The 12788-nt window shown below is 34.7% G+C and overlaps 2 protein-coding genes across 2 annotated transcripts in view; one reads left to right on the forward strand and one right to left on the reverse strand.

Annotated features, from left to right (window-relative positions):
* LOC105626941 (putative oxidoreductase GLYR1 homolog) overlaps positions 1–12788 on the forward strand; it is a 47184-nt gene that overhangs the window by 7857 nt on the left and 26539 nt on the right. The gene's annotated exons all lie outside the window — the stretch shown is intronic.
* On the reverse strand, positions 8213–11543 carry LOC105626929 (leucine-rich repeat and immunoglobulin-like domain-containing nogo receptor-interacting protein 3). Its single transcript, XM_012208224.1, has 3 exons — positions 9730–11543; positions 9143–9425; positions 8213–8857 (listed from the first exon to the last, which is right to left on the reverse strand). The coding sequence occupies exons 1-3, from the start codon at positions 11541–11543 to the stop codon at positions 8213–8215; spliced, it is 2742 nt and encodes a 913-aa protein (XP_012063614.1).

A 12788-nucleotide genomic window follows, 5' to 3' on the forward strand; every position in this document is an offset into this window, starting at 1 on the left:
TGTGTGTATATATATATATATATATATATATATATATATATATACGTATATATTACACAAACATAATTACATATAATAAAACATAAACAATTAAAGATTAAATATATTGAAAGATTATATATACATATGATCTTTTATTGATTATACTTTATATTATAATTAATTATGTTTGTCTCGTCAATTTTGTTTTTGAATGTGTTATTTTGATTAATCATTACATGCAATTTATTATGTACGAAAAAAGTTTCGTTAAAGAAAAAGAGTTTGTTAAGAAAATCAAAAAAATACCACAATAAACAATGAGATTTATTAACTTTGAGAATTATATGATACAAGTTGAGCAGACGCCATTATCTCGGTCGAAAGAAATAACTTGGGATTATTTTCAAAAACGAACAAATGGCTTTTAGGTCTTTTACATCGCTTTATCGCTTTTTCTAAATATTAAAGCTCTATCTAAATATTAAAGTGATTAAACCACTCGATCTCTTCTAATTTTCCAACATGAATAGTGCTCGAACAGCAGATATAAATTGGTGCCATTTTCTCCTTGTTCTGCAAGTTTACGACGTAAGAAAGTGACAGTTGCTTTCACAGTTTTTCATCGATAATTTTTTTTTATACTATTAAAATATCTCGGAATAAAAAATAAGAGAATCTCGACAAGATACTTTAGGCTTTTTTGGAAGGTAAATTACATGTATAGATACTTACATTGTATAGATACTTGTAGAAATAACCGTCGTAAAAATCATTTTTTTTAACGATCGCTACAATCACTGAAAGAAAAATGTTTGGTATTTGGTATTAACTATAATTGATAAAATAATGGTTAGAAGCTCTATCTTTATTATTATTATTGTTATAGTGTTAGCAATAATAATTGTATTTTTAATTCTATATTAAAAAATAGGTACACTTGGCGAAAAATTGACTAGGAAATTATTTTTTTATAGAACTATAAATATAATTATTATATTACTAACTGGAGTAATTATTATAATAATTATAATAATTATAAAAATTAAATCCCAATTAATTAATTTATTATGCAATTATACAATAGTCATAAATATAAAATATTTTCTCTTAGTGGTATTTCCGATAATATGAAAACAGCTGTTCGGCCTAAAAAAAATAGATGCATCAAATTTTCCTTCTTCCTACCCGAAATATTTCCGAATATTGAATTATAACATAACAGCTACTTATATTACAATATACGAGTATATATCCAATAACGTTGATATTTTTAATAAATTGAAGTAACTGACATTACTTCGTGAATATTCACTATAAATTTTTACTTTGCTTATATAATTTATTTCCAATATTTTTGGAGATAATTAAAATTTATATAAATGAATATAATTATGTATTTGATCATTACTTTCATAATCGGAAACTTCGGAGACTCTTCTCTGTCGTGCGCAATTTATGCAATTTATTGTTATAAATATCCAATAAATATATTAGATAAATATATTATTGCAAATTTTATTATACAGCAATAATTTATATCCTTCAAAGATTTACAAATCACATTGTTTAAAAGACTACTTAGATAAAGTATTGAAGTTATAGGATGTCCCAAACGAATGAGGTATAGTTTCAGAGGTATTCAGGACATTTCTTGCGTAATAAGAAATTAAAGCTCCTCTCATTATTACTTAAACGTTCCTATATAATACGCACTACAATATAAACTTCTACAAAATTATTTTTTTACATAGTATTTAATTAGTATTTAATTTTGGCAAGAGAAAATTTTCATGAATCGAATAGATAGAATAAATTCTATTATCTGTTTTCTCTAATTTTATCTATGATAAAATATTCGATTTGTAGTGACATAATTAATTTTTAATATGCTAATACATTTTTTATTTTTATCGTTTAATTTGCAAAATTAAAAGGAAATAATGCAAAAATTTGTAAATTTTATATTGAATATTTAATTGACAAAATATTTGATCAATGAAAAGATTATAATTTTATTAAAATAGCGATTATTAAAATTTTCTTAAATACTTTCGTAATTCTTTTCGAACTGTTAAGTATTGCTTATTATTAAATACTTACTCATATTTAATAATAATTATGTCACTGTTGATATATTTTGGAGCGCGATGTCATTTCTAGAAAGCAACTACGCACGATTTTGATCAAATTACTTCGATTTTACACGTCTCGATCACGTCCTCATCACTGACAGCGTTTTTTTATATCATCAATTTTAATTTGCACGCTGCACATAAATGCATTACCCATCATATTAACTGCTTCGCGGTTTAAAAATGACATCGTATAAAAAAATATATATGCTGGAAGCATAAGTATTCGACATACAAAGGAGAAAAGATTCTATCGCTTAAGATTCGATGTGCCGTGATAAAAAATAGCTAGTTAAACTTTAAACTATTCTTAAGTGTTCTCTCATTTTGTCGCTCCCAAGAACATTCAGATTTAGTTTGTGTAATACTCGTTTAATTAACATCAAAAGTACGTGTAAACAAATCTGTCGGAGTTTGAAAAATTTGTAGCGCTATACTTTATTTTTATTAGGGTAGACGTAGCTTTTTCGTCCATTTTTCACGATGCTTATGTTTTTGAATTGATTACTTAAAGGTTGTACTTGTGCTCTCAAGAAGCAATTATAATTGTATAATGTAATTATAAGCACTGCAAAGAGATATTGTTTACATAAATTTCGTATTATTTTAAAGTTGAAACTGACGAAATAGCTCCGCCCTATCTTATGTCTACATGTTTTTAAAAAAAATTTGATAATTGCACCATTTGATAAAATAAAGCTTTAGGAAAGGTCTTTTTTAAATTACAGTGATGATTTTTAACGGAGTCATGAGCAGTTCAAATATTTCTTTTATTTAATCCGCAGTAACAAAAAATCTTAGAAATGTTTAAAAAAAAAGGATTTGTTGTGAAAACTTGAATCTTTCACGATAGAAATTAGGCACAAGCTTACAAAGTGAGATGAAAATTTCTTATTTTAGCTTTTAGTATATAAAGTTTTTTATATATAAAAATTATTAAATTTATAGAAATTCAAAATGGTGTCTTTTCGAAAAAAAATAGAGATTTTAAAAGATGAAATTTAAATTACTTGAAATTCTTTTTTTAAATTTCATTTATTTTTAACAAAGTTATAGCTGCTTAAATTTTGAAGTTTGTAGTATGAAATTTTTATTTAAACTCGAACTTATTTCCTCACACACTTCTCCTTGTAATAATCTTGAATAGAACAATGATGTAATATGAAGGGACTATAAAACAATATTGATCTATTCACAGTCAAGCGTGTTAGTTAAAAGATTAGTCAGAGAGATGAAAAAATTATAATAATTAATCTTTTTAATTATATTTTTATCAAACTGACAGTTATTAATTGAATATTAATTCCAAATACTTTTGATGTTAATTACATTTGCGATAATGGTTTTTTCGATAATTGCATTAAATTGAATTTATCTCCAAAGTATTCACAATAGATCAGTAGGTTTGGTAAGCATCAAAAAAGACAATATTATATTAATATAGATTAAATATCAATGTGTACAGTTCAACTCTTACTTTCTCTTCTTAATAATATTTTACATTCAAAGTTTTTCGTTTTTTTCATCAAATATATAATTAAACAATTCGGTAACAAAATAGTTAAAAATAATAAGATTAAGTATCACATTGGAAAGAGTGACAAAAAAAGATAATTGTAAATTATCTCACAGCTTTACCAAAAGCCTCAATCGATAGAATTATATAGGATAACGTCGTTATCAGAGACTATTCATTACTTACATAATTGTGCACTTTTAGTAAATTGTATTTTCTATACTTTTGATCCCTATTGTACAACTATTAACATTGTCGTTGTCGGTATGTGTATAAGTTGTCATTGCGAAGGTTTTAAATAATAAAAGAGGGCAACGATATTGACACATTAAGAATTACAAAATAGGGATTTTGGAGTTCGTCGCCTGATTTATTTTACTACTATTTATGCGATACACCAAAATTGGTATACGCAAGTATACCGTTTTTTTTTAATCTGATTTCATTTTAAAATAAAGTTTATTGCAAATGAGAAATACGATGCTATTAAATATCAGTCTGTCCAAATTCTTAATGAAGTTGCGAATCAAATATTGTATTTGATTACGATCACAAAGTGTATAATCTTGTTTACATTTACCAATCAATTACGTAAATTAGAGCAAAAAACTTATTTGAATTAGCGCACGCGAATATCTGTGAGATTTATGAGACCAGATATGTACAATTAGATTGATCGATTACACTATTTGTATAGTGCTACTATTCTGATTAGTTGGTCTACAGCCAAATACCGGGCGTATCTAAAAAAGGCATCAACAATTGAAAAATATTCTTTAATAAAAGCGGAGATGTTTTCTTAGTAAAAGCTTTAATAAAAACTCTGAATTTTTCAGAATAAATATTTTGACGGTTATAAATGTTAAATACTTGAGTGTAATGACTAGATTTCCAATGTGAAATTAAATTAATCATTTTAGGATAAAGATTATTGAAAAAAAATTCACAATTCGTATTTAACAATTTTTTATATATAAATTACTTTGTATACAAAAGATATACGTCCATATATATATATATATATATATAAAATTCAATTTTTTAAATAAAGATGTTTCTGTAAAATAATTCATTTTCTGTTAAAATAGATGTTATGTATTTTGCATTTAGATGTAAGCATAATTGTCTTGTGTTTCACTGCAATGTTTTTCTTATTTAGTATGCTGAAATTCGACATTCTTTAACAACATCTGGTGTGCTTTTATGATTTAACTATGCTTTTTGCGTTCTTACTGTAGGTATTTTTACATGTTTCAGTCAGAAGCCAGAAGCTGTTCACATAATAATTTTATATATTAATACCGCTACGCGCGAAAACCACTGTGAGAAATATCGTGGTAATTAAAGGTTTGCATTATAATTGCAACATGTTTGTGTGTGTGTGTGTGTGTGTGTGTGTGTGTGTGTGTGTGTACACATACACACACACACACACACACACATACTCTGATTTACTTGCAGTGCTTACAAAAATGATTATTCTGCGGGCGATATAAATTTTTAATTGATTTAATTGATTTATATTACATTACAAATTTTAAATATCATCAAACGATTATTAATGTTGAAAATCATCTATCTTTACTGATGATTTATTTAAAAAATAATATACTATACTATACTATATAAAATTACATGATGCACGTTCGGATTCTGACAATAACGAATATCTTTCTACGCGTATATAATGTATTTATTTATTAAAAAGTTTCCTATTCATTTTTTATAGAGCCTATCAATATGCAAGACACTAATGGCGTAGAAAATAATGCATTTGTTTGCTTCGCGATGGATTACGTCAGTTAATTATATTGAAAAACATTTGAATACTCTGTATTTACAGTTCAATTTTTCACTGAGAAAACATTGACTCCAGCTTCAATAATTCGAGCAATCTATCGATTCCACTCGGATTTAGCTCAACCGGGTTTCTCTTGGTATAGAATAGGATTCCTTTTACGATCACCACGATACCGAGACCAACTACATGGTTTCTACCATGGTTCTGCTTCGTCTTGCATATCCCGTGCGCGGCTTCCCCCTCTGTCTAACGGAAGAAGCGTGATAAAATTTTATCTCTCTTGTTGCTGACACGATCCAAAAATAACGTCAATACTCTTCTGGCTGCAGTTATTTTCCTTTCTGTTTCGTTCTATCGGTATCGTTGTCATAGGTGACTTAACCGTTTCTGCGATCGGCAGATCTATTTAGATAATCGGTATGCATGTGCCCTTTTGTCGCGTGATTTTTTTTTGACACAAAAGCATTGCATTCCTGACGATCCGATCGAAATTTACGATTTCTTAACAAGAACGAACCAAATCCATAAATATCTAAACTAAATGATTTCTTGAGATCTTATGTCTTTCAACCATAAATTATCTTGTCAGTTTATGCTACTTCTATTAAAAATATGAATATGTTATGTTATGTTATGAATTATATAATATGTTATGAATTATATTTGTAAACAGAATTTAAAACAAATGTATAGTTTACAAATGTCTAATTTGTAAACTATAACTATTGTTTCTAATATATAATTCTAATATATAATTATTGTTAATATATAATTATTGTTTCTAGTTTCTTTATATAAAATTTCAAGAAATTTACTTTTGCAAAATAATTTTAACTTAATCTCTCATTTGCTCTTTACGTTTTCCTTTGAATTTTTAAATTAATCATTTGTACACAAAGATGTCACTTTTTGAATAGCATTATTTTTTTTCTATTTTGTAGGATTGTAGATTTAAATTTAATAAAATTTACATTTGATAAGAGTATTATAAAATAAAAAAAATTATGCGTAGAATTAATTTGATATTAATTATTTTTAGAACAAATTAATTTCCAAATGTTTTAAGTGAATTATTTTGTTACGCTGTAAAAAGTGATTAATATTAATAAATAATTTTTATTTTGAAATTATTATTTTACATTCAGAAAATTTATTGAATTTTTATTCTTTATGTAGTTGGTTACTAAATTTGAAACTGAATTTTTTGTTAAATCTTGTTGTTTAATCCAAAAATTTAAATTGGACAAATTATTGATTATTCTGACTATTATCGCTCTCGTTTTTCTAACTCAGTTACTGAATGACAAATATACGTATTACGGAGATACTTTTCCGATGATTAAAATTAGCGTTAAATGAATAGCTTACAATTAGCAACTTCGTTAATTAGCAATAACATGATTAGTAGTTATTATTTTATTAGTAGTTATTATTTTTCTGTTTACGCATGTCTTTAAAAAAGAGAGAATGAAGTTTTTAATATATATATATATATCTTTTTTTTTCTGATTACGACATGGAATTTGGATAAGGGATTAAGATGTAGATGCTTGGCGATAATTCATCAGGATTTATTCAACAAAGGAGTGCGTCTTAGCAAAATTTCTATAAGAGCAACTTTGCAACTAAATCTGTACATACAATTTCTTTCTCTGAAACGCTGCTTTTGTTTAAAATATTTAACAGCCAATATAATTTTTTTTTATTATAATTTTCTTTCTCTTTTGTTTTTTTTCGCACGAATGCCGGATGATTCGAGATATGTTGTATAATAATTAAAAAATTAAGTACGTACGTTGGTTACTTTCTGGCATGTTTCCTTTTCTTTCTCTGATAGGCACATACTTCTATATCGTGATCAATTTGTAATCTATTACATTAAACAGTGATTAAAAAAAAAAAGAAAAACAAAGAAAGGAAAGGACGCGAGCAACCGAACGTTGATGATTTTCCCGCTGATTTTTAATTCATGAAAAAATTAAGACAAATAAGACAAAAGCAATTCAAATGAATTGCGGGTATGTTGATCTCGTTGCCTCAGTCTTTCGCAATGAGAGGATGATCCGATTTTTTTTTGTGATATCACTGATACGTAAAACTTACACGCACGCATATTTACAGAAAGGATTGAGAATGATTCTCTGCGGAACTTGCAATCTTAAGACTTTTGGAATTGACAACTAGGCGAAGTTACTTTTCCTCCTCATCGCACTTGTAAGAGGAAATTAATTTAAAGTCAAGTTAACGAGGACGCGACATGCAATTCGCGTATTTCTCTTTTTATTTTGAAATCTTTATCCTTTCGAATGATGGCAGTCATCCAAAAACGATGACACTGATGAAAAAAAGCACACGTTAATGAAAAACGGACAGGTTGCAAGGTCGATCGTATTAAGAGTAGTCCTTGAAAACTGTCCGTAATTTTTTTTGTTCTCCTAGATTAGCACATGCACACACTTTCTTGCGATCGATCATCATCGACAATCATTGATCTCGCCAAAGGAAGGATTTCCCGTTTCTTGGCACTCACACGAGTTCTTCTTGAACTGTCTTCTAGAACACTCTCTTCAAATCAGCCATATAGTCAAAAGCGGAAGAAGCTTCAAACGATCTCCTCGACATCGAAGACGCGATTTTCACTTATCGGACGCAGGGTGATAATGATATTTCTGTTCCTATTGATTATTCGAGAACAATTTTTTTCTTTTAGTATTTTCTGATAACTTAAATGATAGCAGGAACCCATTCTTGGCCACTTTAACGCGCTTTAATTTCTGCCGGCTAAAGTTTAGTCTCGCGTGGAAGATCGGGTAAACTATTGCTAGGTGCTAGAAGTCCTAGGACCTCTGGAGTCTCTCTCCTTTCCTTAGCCAAGACTGTACCATTAGAGCCTTTGAAGATTGGCTTGTCGTTCTCGTAGTTTTTATATAGCGTGCTGCTATATTTATCGATACATTGCAGTATCGTCGAAGCGGGTAACATTGTAGGCGGTTCCAGAGGTGGCGGTGGATTGTTTTCCTCAATGTAATTGATATGAATGCCTTCCAAGATGTTCTGACCGTGCGGACTGGTCGACGATAGCTCGGTCGGCGTGTAATACTCGCTGTTGACGTCTTCCAGACTCACTCCTGCCGCCAGATTGTCGATCTTCGCTTTGAAATACGTATCCATGCCGTTGAGAGTGTCCTTAGTAGGATCGAATATCATAGAGTCGCTCTTGCCGCATGAACCGCTTCGGCAATTATCAAAGTACAGATTTGGCAGATTCTCCAGCACTTTGGCCAACGTCTGCTGCTGATACTTGTAACTCTCGCGCAATCGCAACACCTGATGAGCGCTGAACTTGCGGATCTTGTTCCGTTGGAAGACGTAATTCTCGCGTACCCAATTCAGCTGACTGGTGGAATAGTCCCGTACTCTTTTCACCTGCGAAAGAATAACAAAATAAACGCGACTAGATATGTATCTATTGTATACAATCTCGCATTATATAATTAATGCGACTTTCTTTTTAGCTTTTTTATGTTTTCTCTTAATGGAGAATCATTTCGTCAATGTCAAAAAGAGACGTATCTAATGAATTTTTTATTACTTTACGCGTTGTAACTAGATTATGAGATAGAAAGTAAATATAGTAACAAAAGCAATTAAACTAATTACGACAAGCACAGTCCCGCGCAAAAATCTCAATGGGAGATTTGCCTATCGTACCTGATCATAGTACTGATCTCTTAGCGCGGTCAGGTGGCTAGTACCGTAATCCCGTATATCTCGTATATGCTGCATTTGACCCTCATAGCTGTCGCGGATCCATTCCACTTGCTGAACGCAATTGTCCTTAATTCTATGCACCTGCTGTGTGTAGTTCTCTCTCAGTCTTTCGAGCTGCTGGCTCTTATATTGCTCGATATTGTCGAGCATTTGGTAGATCTGCTTGGCCCGTGGAGTCACGCCCACGCGTCTGCAGCACATGCACCACTTGATGCATCCGCACCTGTGAGATTCACGAAAGAAAAAACATGTTAAACGAGAGGGTTATGAAAGAAATAAAAGAAGTCGGAATCGTCAGGTGGAGTCGTTTATCGATCATGTCCTGACCTTCCATCGATTTGTTCGCTTTACTCGTCAAAGTTGACGCTCTTGATGTGGTTACTATACTTATCACTCGAATTGTTTAATGACCGACACATGTGGGCATATGATATAATCGCATAGATATTCAAGATCGCGAAGATATTCAAGAAGAATATTTTTAATATATTCTTACATATATTTTACGTGTTGCTATGAATACTCACTTCACGAACAAGTACCGCAGCAGCTGTACCATTAATGTCAGTAGAAGAAATGCCACAGCACAAATTGCGCCGATGAGGATGCTAAAGATCTTGATATTGTATAAGGTTATTGGGTCCATGTGCAGCGTTATGTAGACGGTCTCATTAGCGATCGGATTGACTGCCGTACACTTGTACTTGCCCACATCCTGCCGCAACAGCGTTGCGATGTAAAGGGAGCCATTCTCCAAGACGCGAATACGGTTGTCATCGATGACCGGCCGATCTGTCCGCCAGCTGTGCACTTTCGGATGTTCGACGAATGCATCGGGGAAGCCCGGATCTGGTACCCAATGGAGCACTAAACCGCTCGGAGTTACCCAGGTCAAGGAGGGCGCGGGATTCCCGCTGAACTCGCATTCCAGCAGCACCGAGCTCAAGAGAAGATACTGTTGAGTTTTGGTAACCTGCACTAGAATTGGTGGACTGCACTCGAGATAGCGTAATGTCTGCAGGATGTCTACGGTGCTGTCCATCTCGTGGCCGCATTTGAGCCCGCTTTGAAAAGCTGCACGCAGATGTGCTCTGCTCTCCGCCCATTTGACGAACCAAAACATGCGGCAATCGCAGGCCCACGAATTGCCCTGTAATTGTAGCTCATCCAGCAGCGGTAAATGTGCCACATTCGCAGGCAGAAAAGTTAGCTCGTTGTTACGCAAATCGATTCTACGCAAGGACGGTGTTTCATTCAGAGTCAACTGACCGATCTCTCGTAATGGGCTGTTTGTAATTTTCAATGTCTCCAACTCGGTCAAACCAGCCAGATTTTTGTTTCGAAGATTCTCCAATTTGGTTCCGGATAACAGGAGAGTTCTAAGCCTGCTGACAGGTCGCCAGATGTTATCGGGCAGCGACGAAATCGGCAAACGACTCAGATCGAGCCAGCGTAGATTGATGAGGCTTTGAAACGCGGTGTCCGTGAGATGTGCGATCGGATTATTCTCGAGATCGAGGTGTTGCAAGGCCGTCAGATCGTTGAAGAGACTACGTGGTAACGCGTCGATCTCATTATCGGCGAGATCGAGCACTTTCAGTTGCACCAAGCCGGAAAACAGCCGCGGCGGCAGTTTTGTCAGCCGGTTGCCGACCAGTCGTAACTCTTGCAACTGTCGATTCGGCTGAAAGCTATGATCCGGCAGCGAGACTAGCCGGTTACCACTGAGATCGAGTCGTACAAGCTCTTTGGCGGACGAGAACGCCTGATAAGGCAGTACAGAAAGTAGATTCGCCGCCAGACGGATTTCTTGGAGGCGATTCAGATGATGAAACAGCTGTTGCGGCAACGCGGCCAGCCGGTTTCCGGTAAGATTCAGGTACTGAAGTTGATGCAATGGATGGAAGACGTCCGACGGTAAGTCGGCCAGCCAATTATCACCTAGATCGAGTCGTTCGAGATGCGGGGTAACACCGAATACACCGGACTCCACTCTTTCGACGCGGCTCGACGACCAGATCAGCCGTCGTAGCTTGATGGTCCTCTCCAAAGCGGTTGCCCGAATTATCTTTTCTTGGACATTTCTGAGCGACACGCTCGTAACGTCTCGTGGTAAAACGAGACTGGAGAAATTTCGCCCTGTGCATCTCAGACTGCTGTTGATATCCGTACACTCGCATCCCTCGGGACATTCTATTCGCGACAATGACAACGCGTTTGTGATCGACGACAGCGTGTTCGAAGGTGAACCCGCGACTCGCACCACTGCCACTACTATGACCAGAAAAACCAACCACCTCAAGCGTGGACCATCACCTCCCCTTGCCACCCGCACCCGCATTCCTAAAACCTGCAATATGACGATTTGCACAAGTACAGCGATCTCCCATGTCCTGACGGGTGGGCTTTTCCTCGCGAGGGATTTTCTCGAATTATGATCCGTTACGACCGCGCTTCTTTCTTTGCCCGACTAAAGGACAAAGATTTTATTTATCCGTAAACAGATTATATTTTTTCTATTTCTTGGTTTCGTTTTCGCTTTCTTTCTTACACTGCTTACAGTAGTAGTTTAAATATATTGATCACTCAACCACGTGTTCGCGAACGTCGTCGCATCACCTTTCGCAACCCTAAGAACTTTCGTTCCTTCCACTATCTACTTGCCAAGAATCGCGATTGTATTCCCCGCAGACTACCCCGGATATATTGCTTCGAGAAAGAAATCGGGACGGGTAGCAACGCGAAAAGAGAGTCGTTGAAGTCTAACCGCGAGTAATCCGGCAGTATAATACTTCGCAACGTCGAAATGTCCTCCGACGATGACGATGCTGACGATGGTGGCGAATGACGGTGTATGGGCGATGATATTCCCGTCGGTGCCGTCGCCGCTTTGCGCCGGTAACATAATTGCGCCCACCGCGTACCGTATTATGTACCGTGTTGCGCGTTGCACCGTCACCGAGGATCAGAAGTACGAAGAAAATACCAGGTCTAAGTTTACGGAGAACGTTAACTGATGCTCTCACGCATGCACGCAAGAATGTTTTATTTTTCTTTCCTATTCCTTCTTTTTCTCCTTTTCTCTCTCTTTCCTTCTTTGTTTCGTCTTCTTTCTTTCCTGTTATTCTACCGCCGGACGCGATAACCGTCTCCGTGTACGGCGTCGTGTGCAGCAACGCCGCCGCCGCGCACTACTTGACACGCGTGTCACATGACACGCTCATGCATATCGCGCTCCCGGTGGCCGGCTGCGTCCGCCCGCCGCACATCAGATGCAAAAACCGACTATGGAGCGAAGCTCCGGCTACGACTCTACCGGAGCGGATTCTCCTCGTGGCGAGCGCCGGTTTAAGCAAACCGGCAACGTCGCCGACTCCCCAGTCAGTTGGCGCCGACGCAGACCTTGCCAGTATGTTTCTCTGAACAGGATTTAAGAGAGAGAGAGAGAGAGAGAGAGAGAGAGAGAGAGTAGTAGAGAAGAAAGAAGGAGGAGGTAGTAGGTAAGGAAGGTAGGTACGGTACGTAACGAAACGGTAAAGGTAAGGTAAGGGAAAGGGTAAGGGTTAGTTAGTAAGGAGTGCGTACG

The sequence above is a fragment of the Atta cephalotes genome (assembly GCF_000143395.1).
Source record: "Atta cephalotes unplaced genomic scaffold scaffold00001, whole genome shotgun sequence".
NCBI lineage: Eukaryota > Metazoa > Arthropoda > Insecta > Hymenoptera > Formicidae > Atta > Atta cephalotes.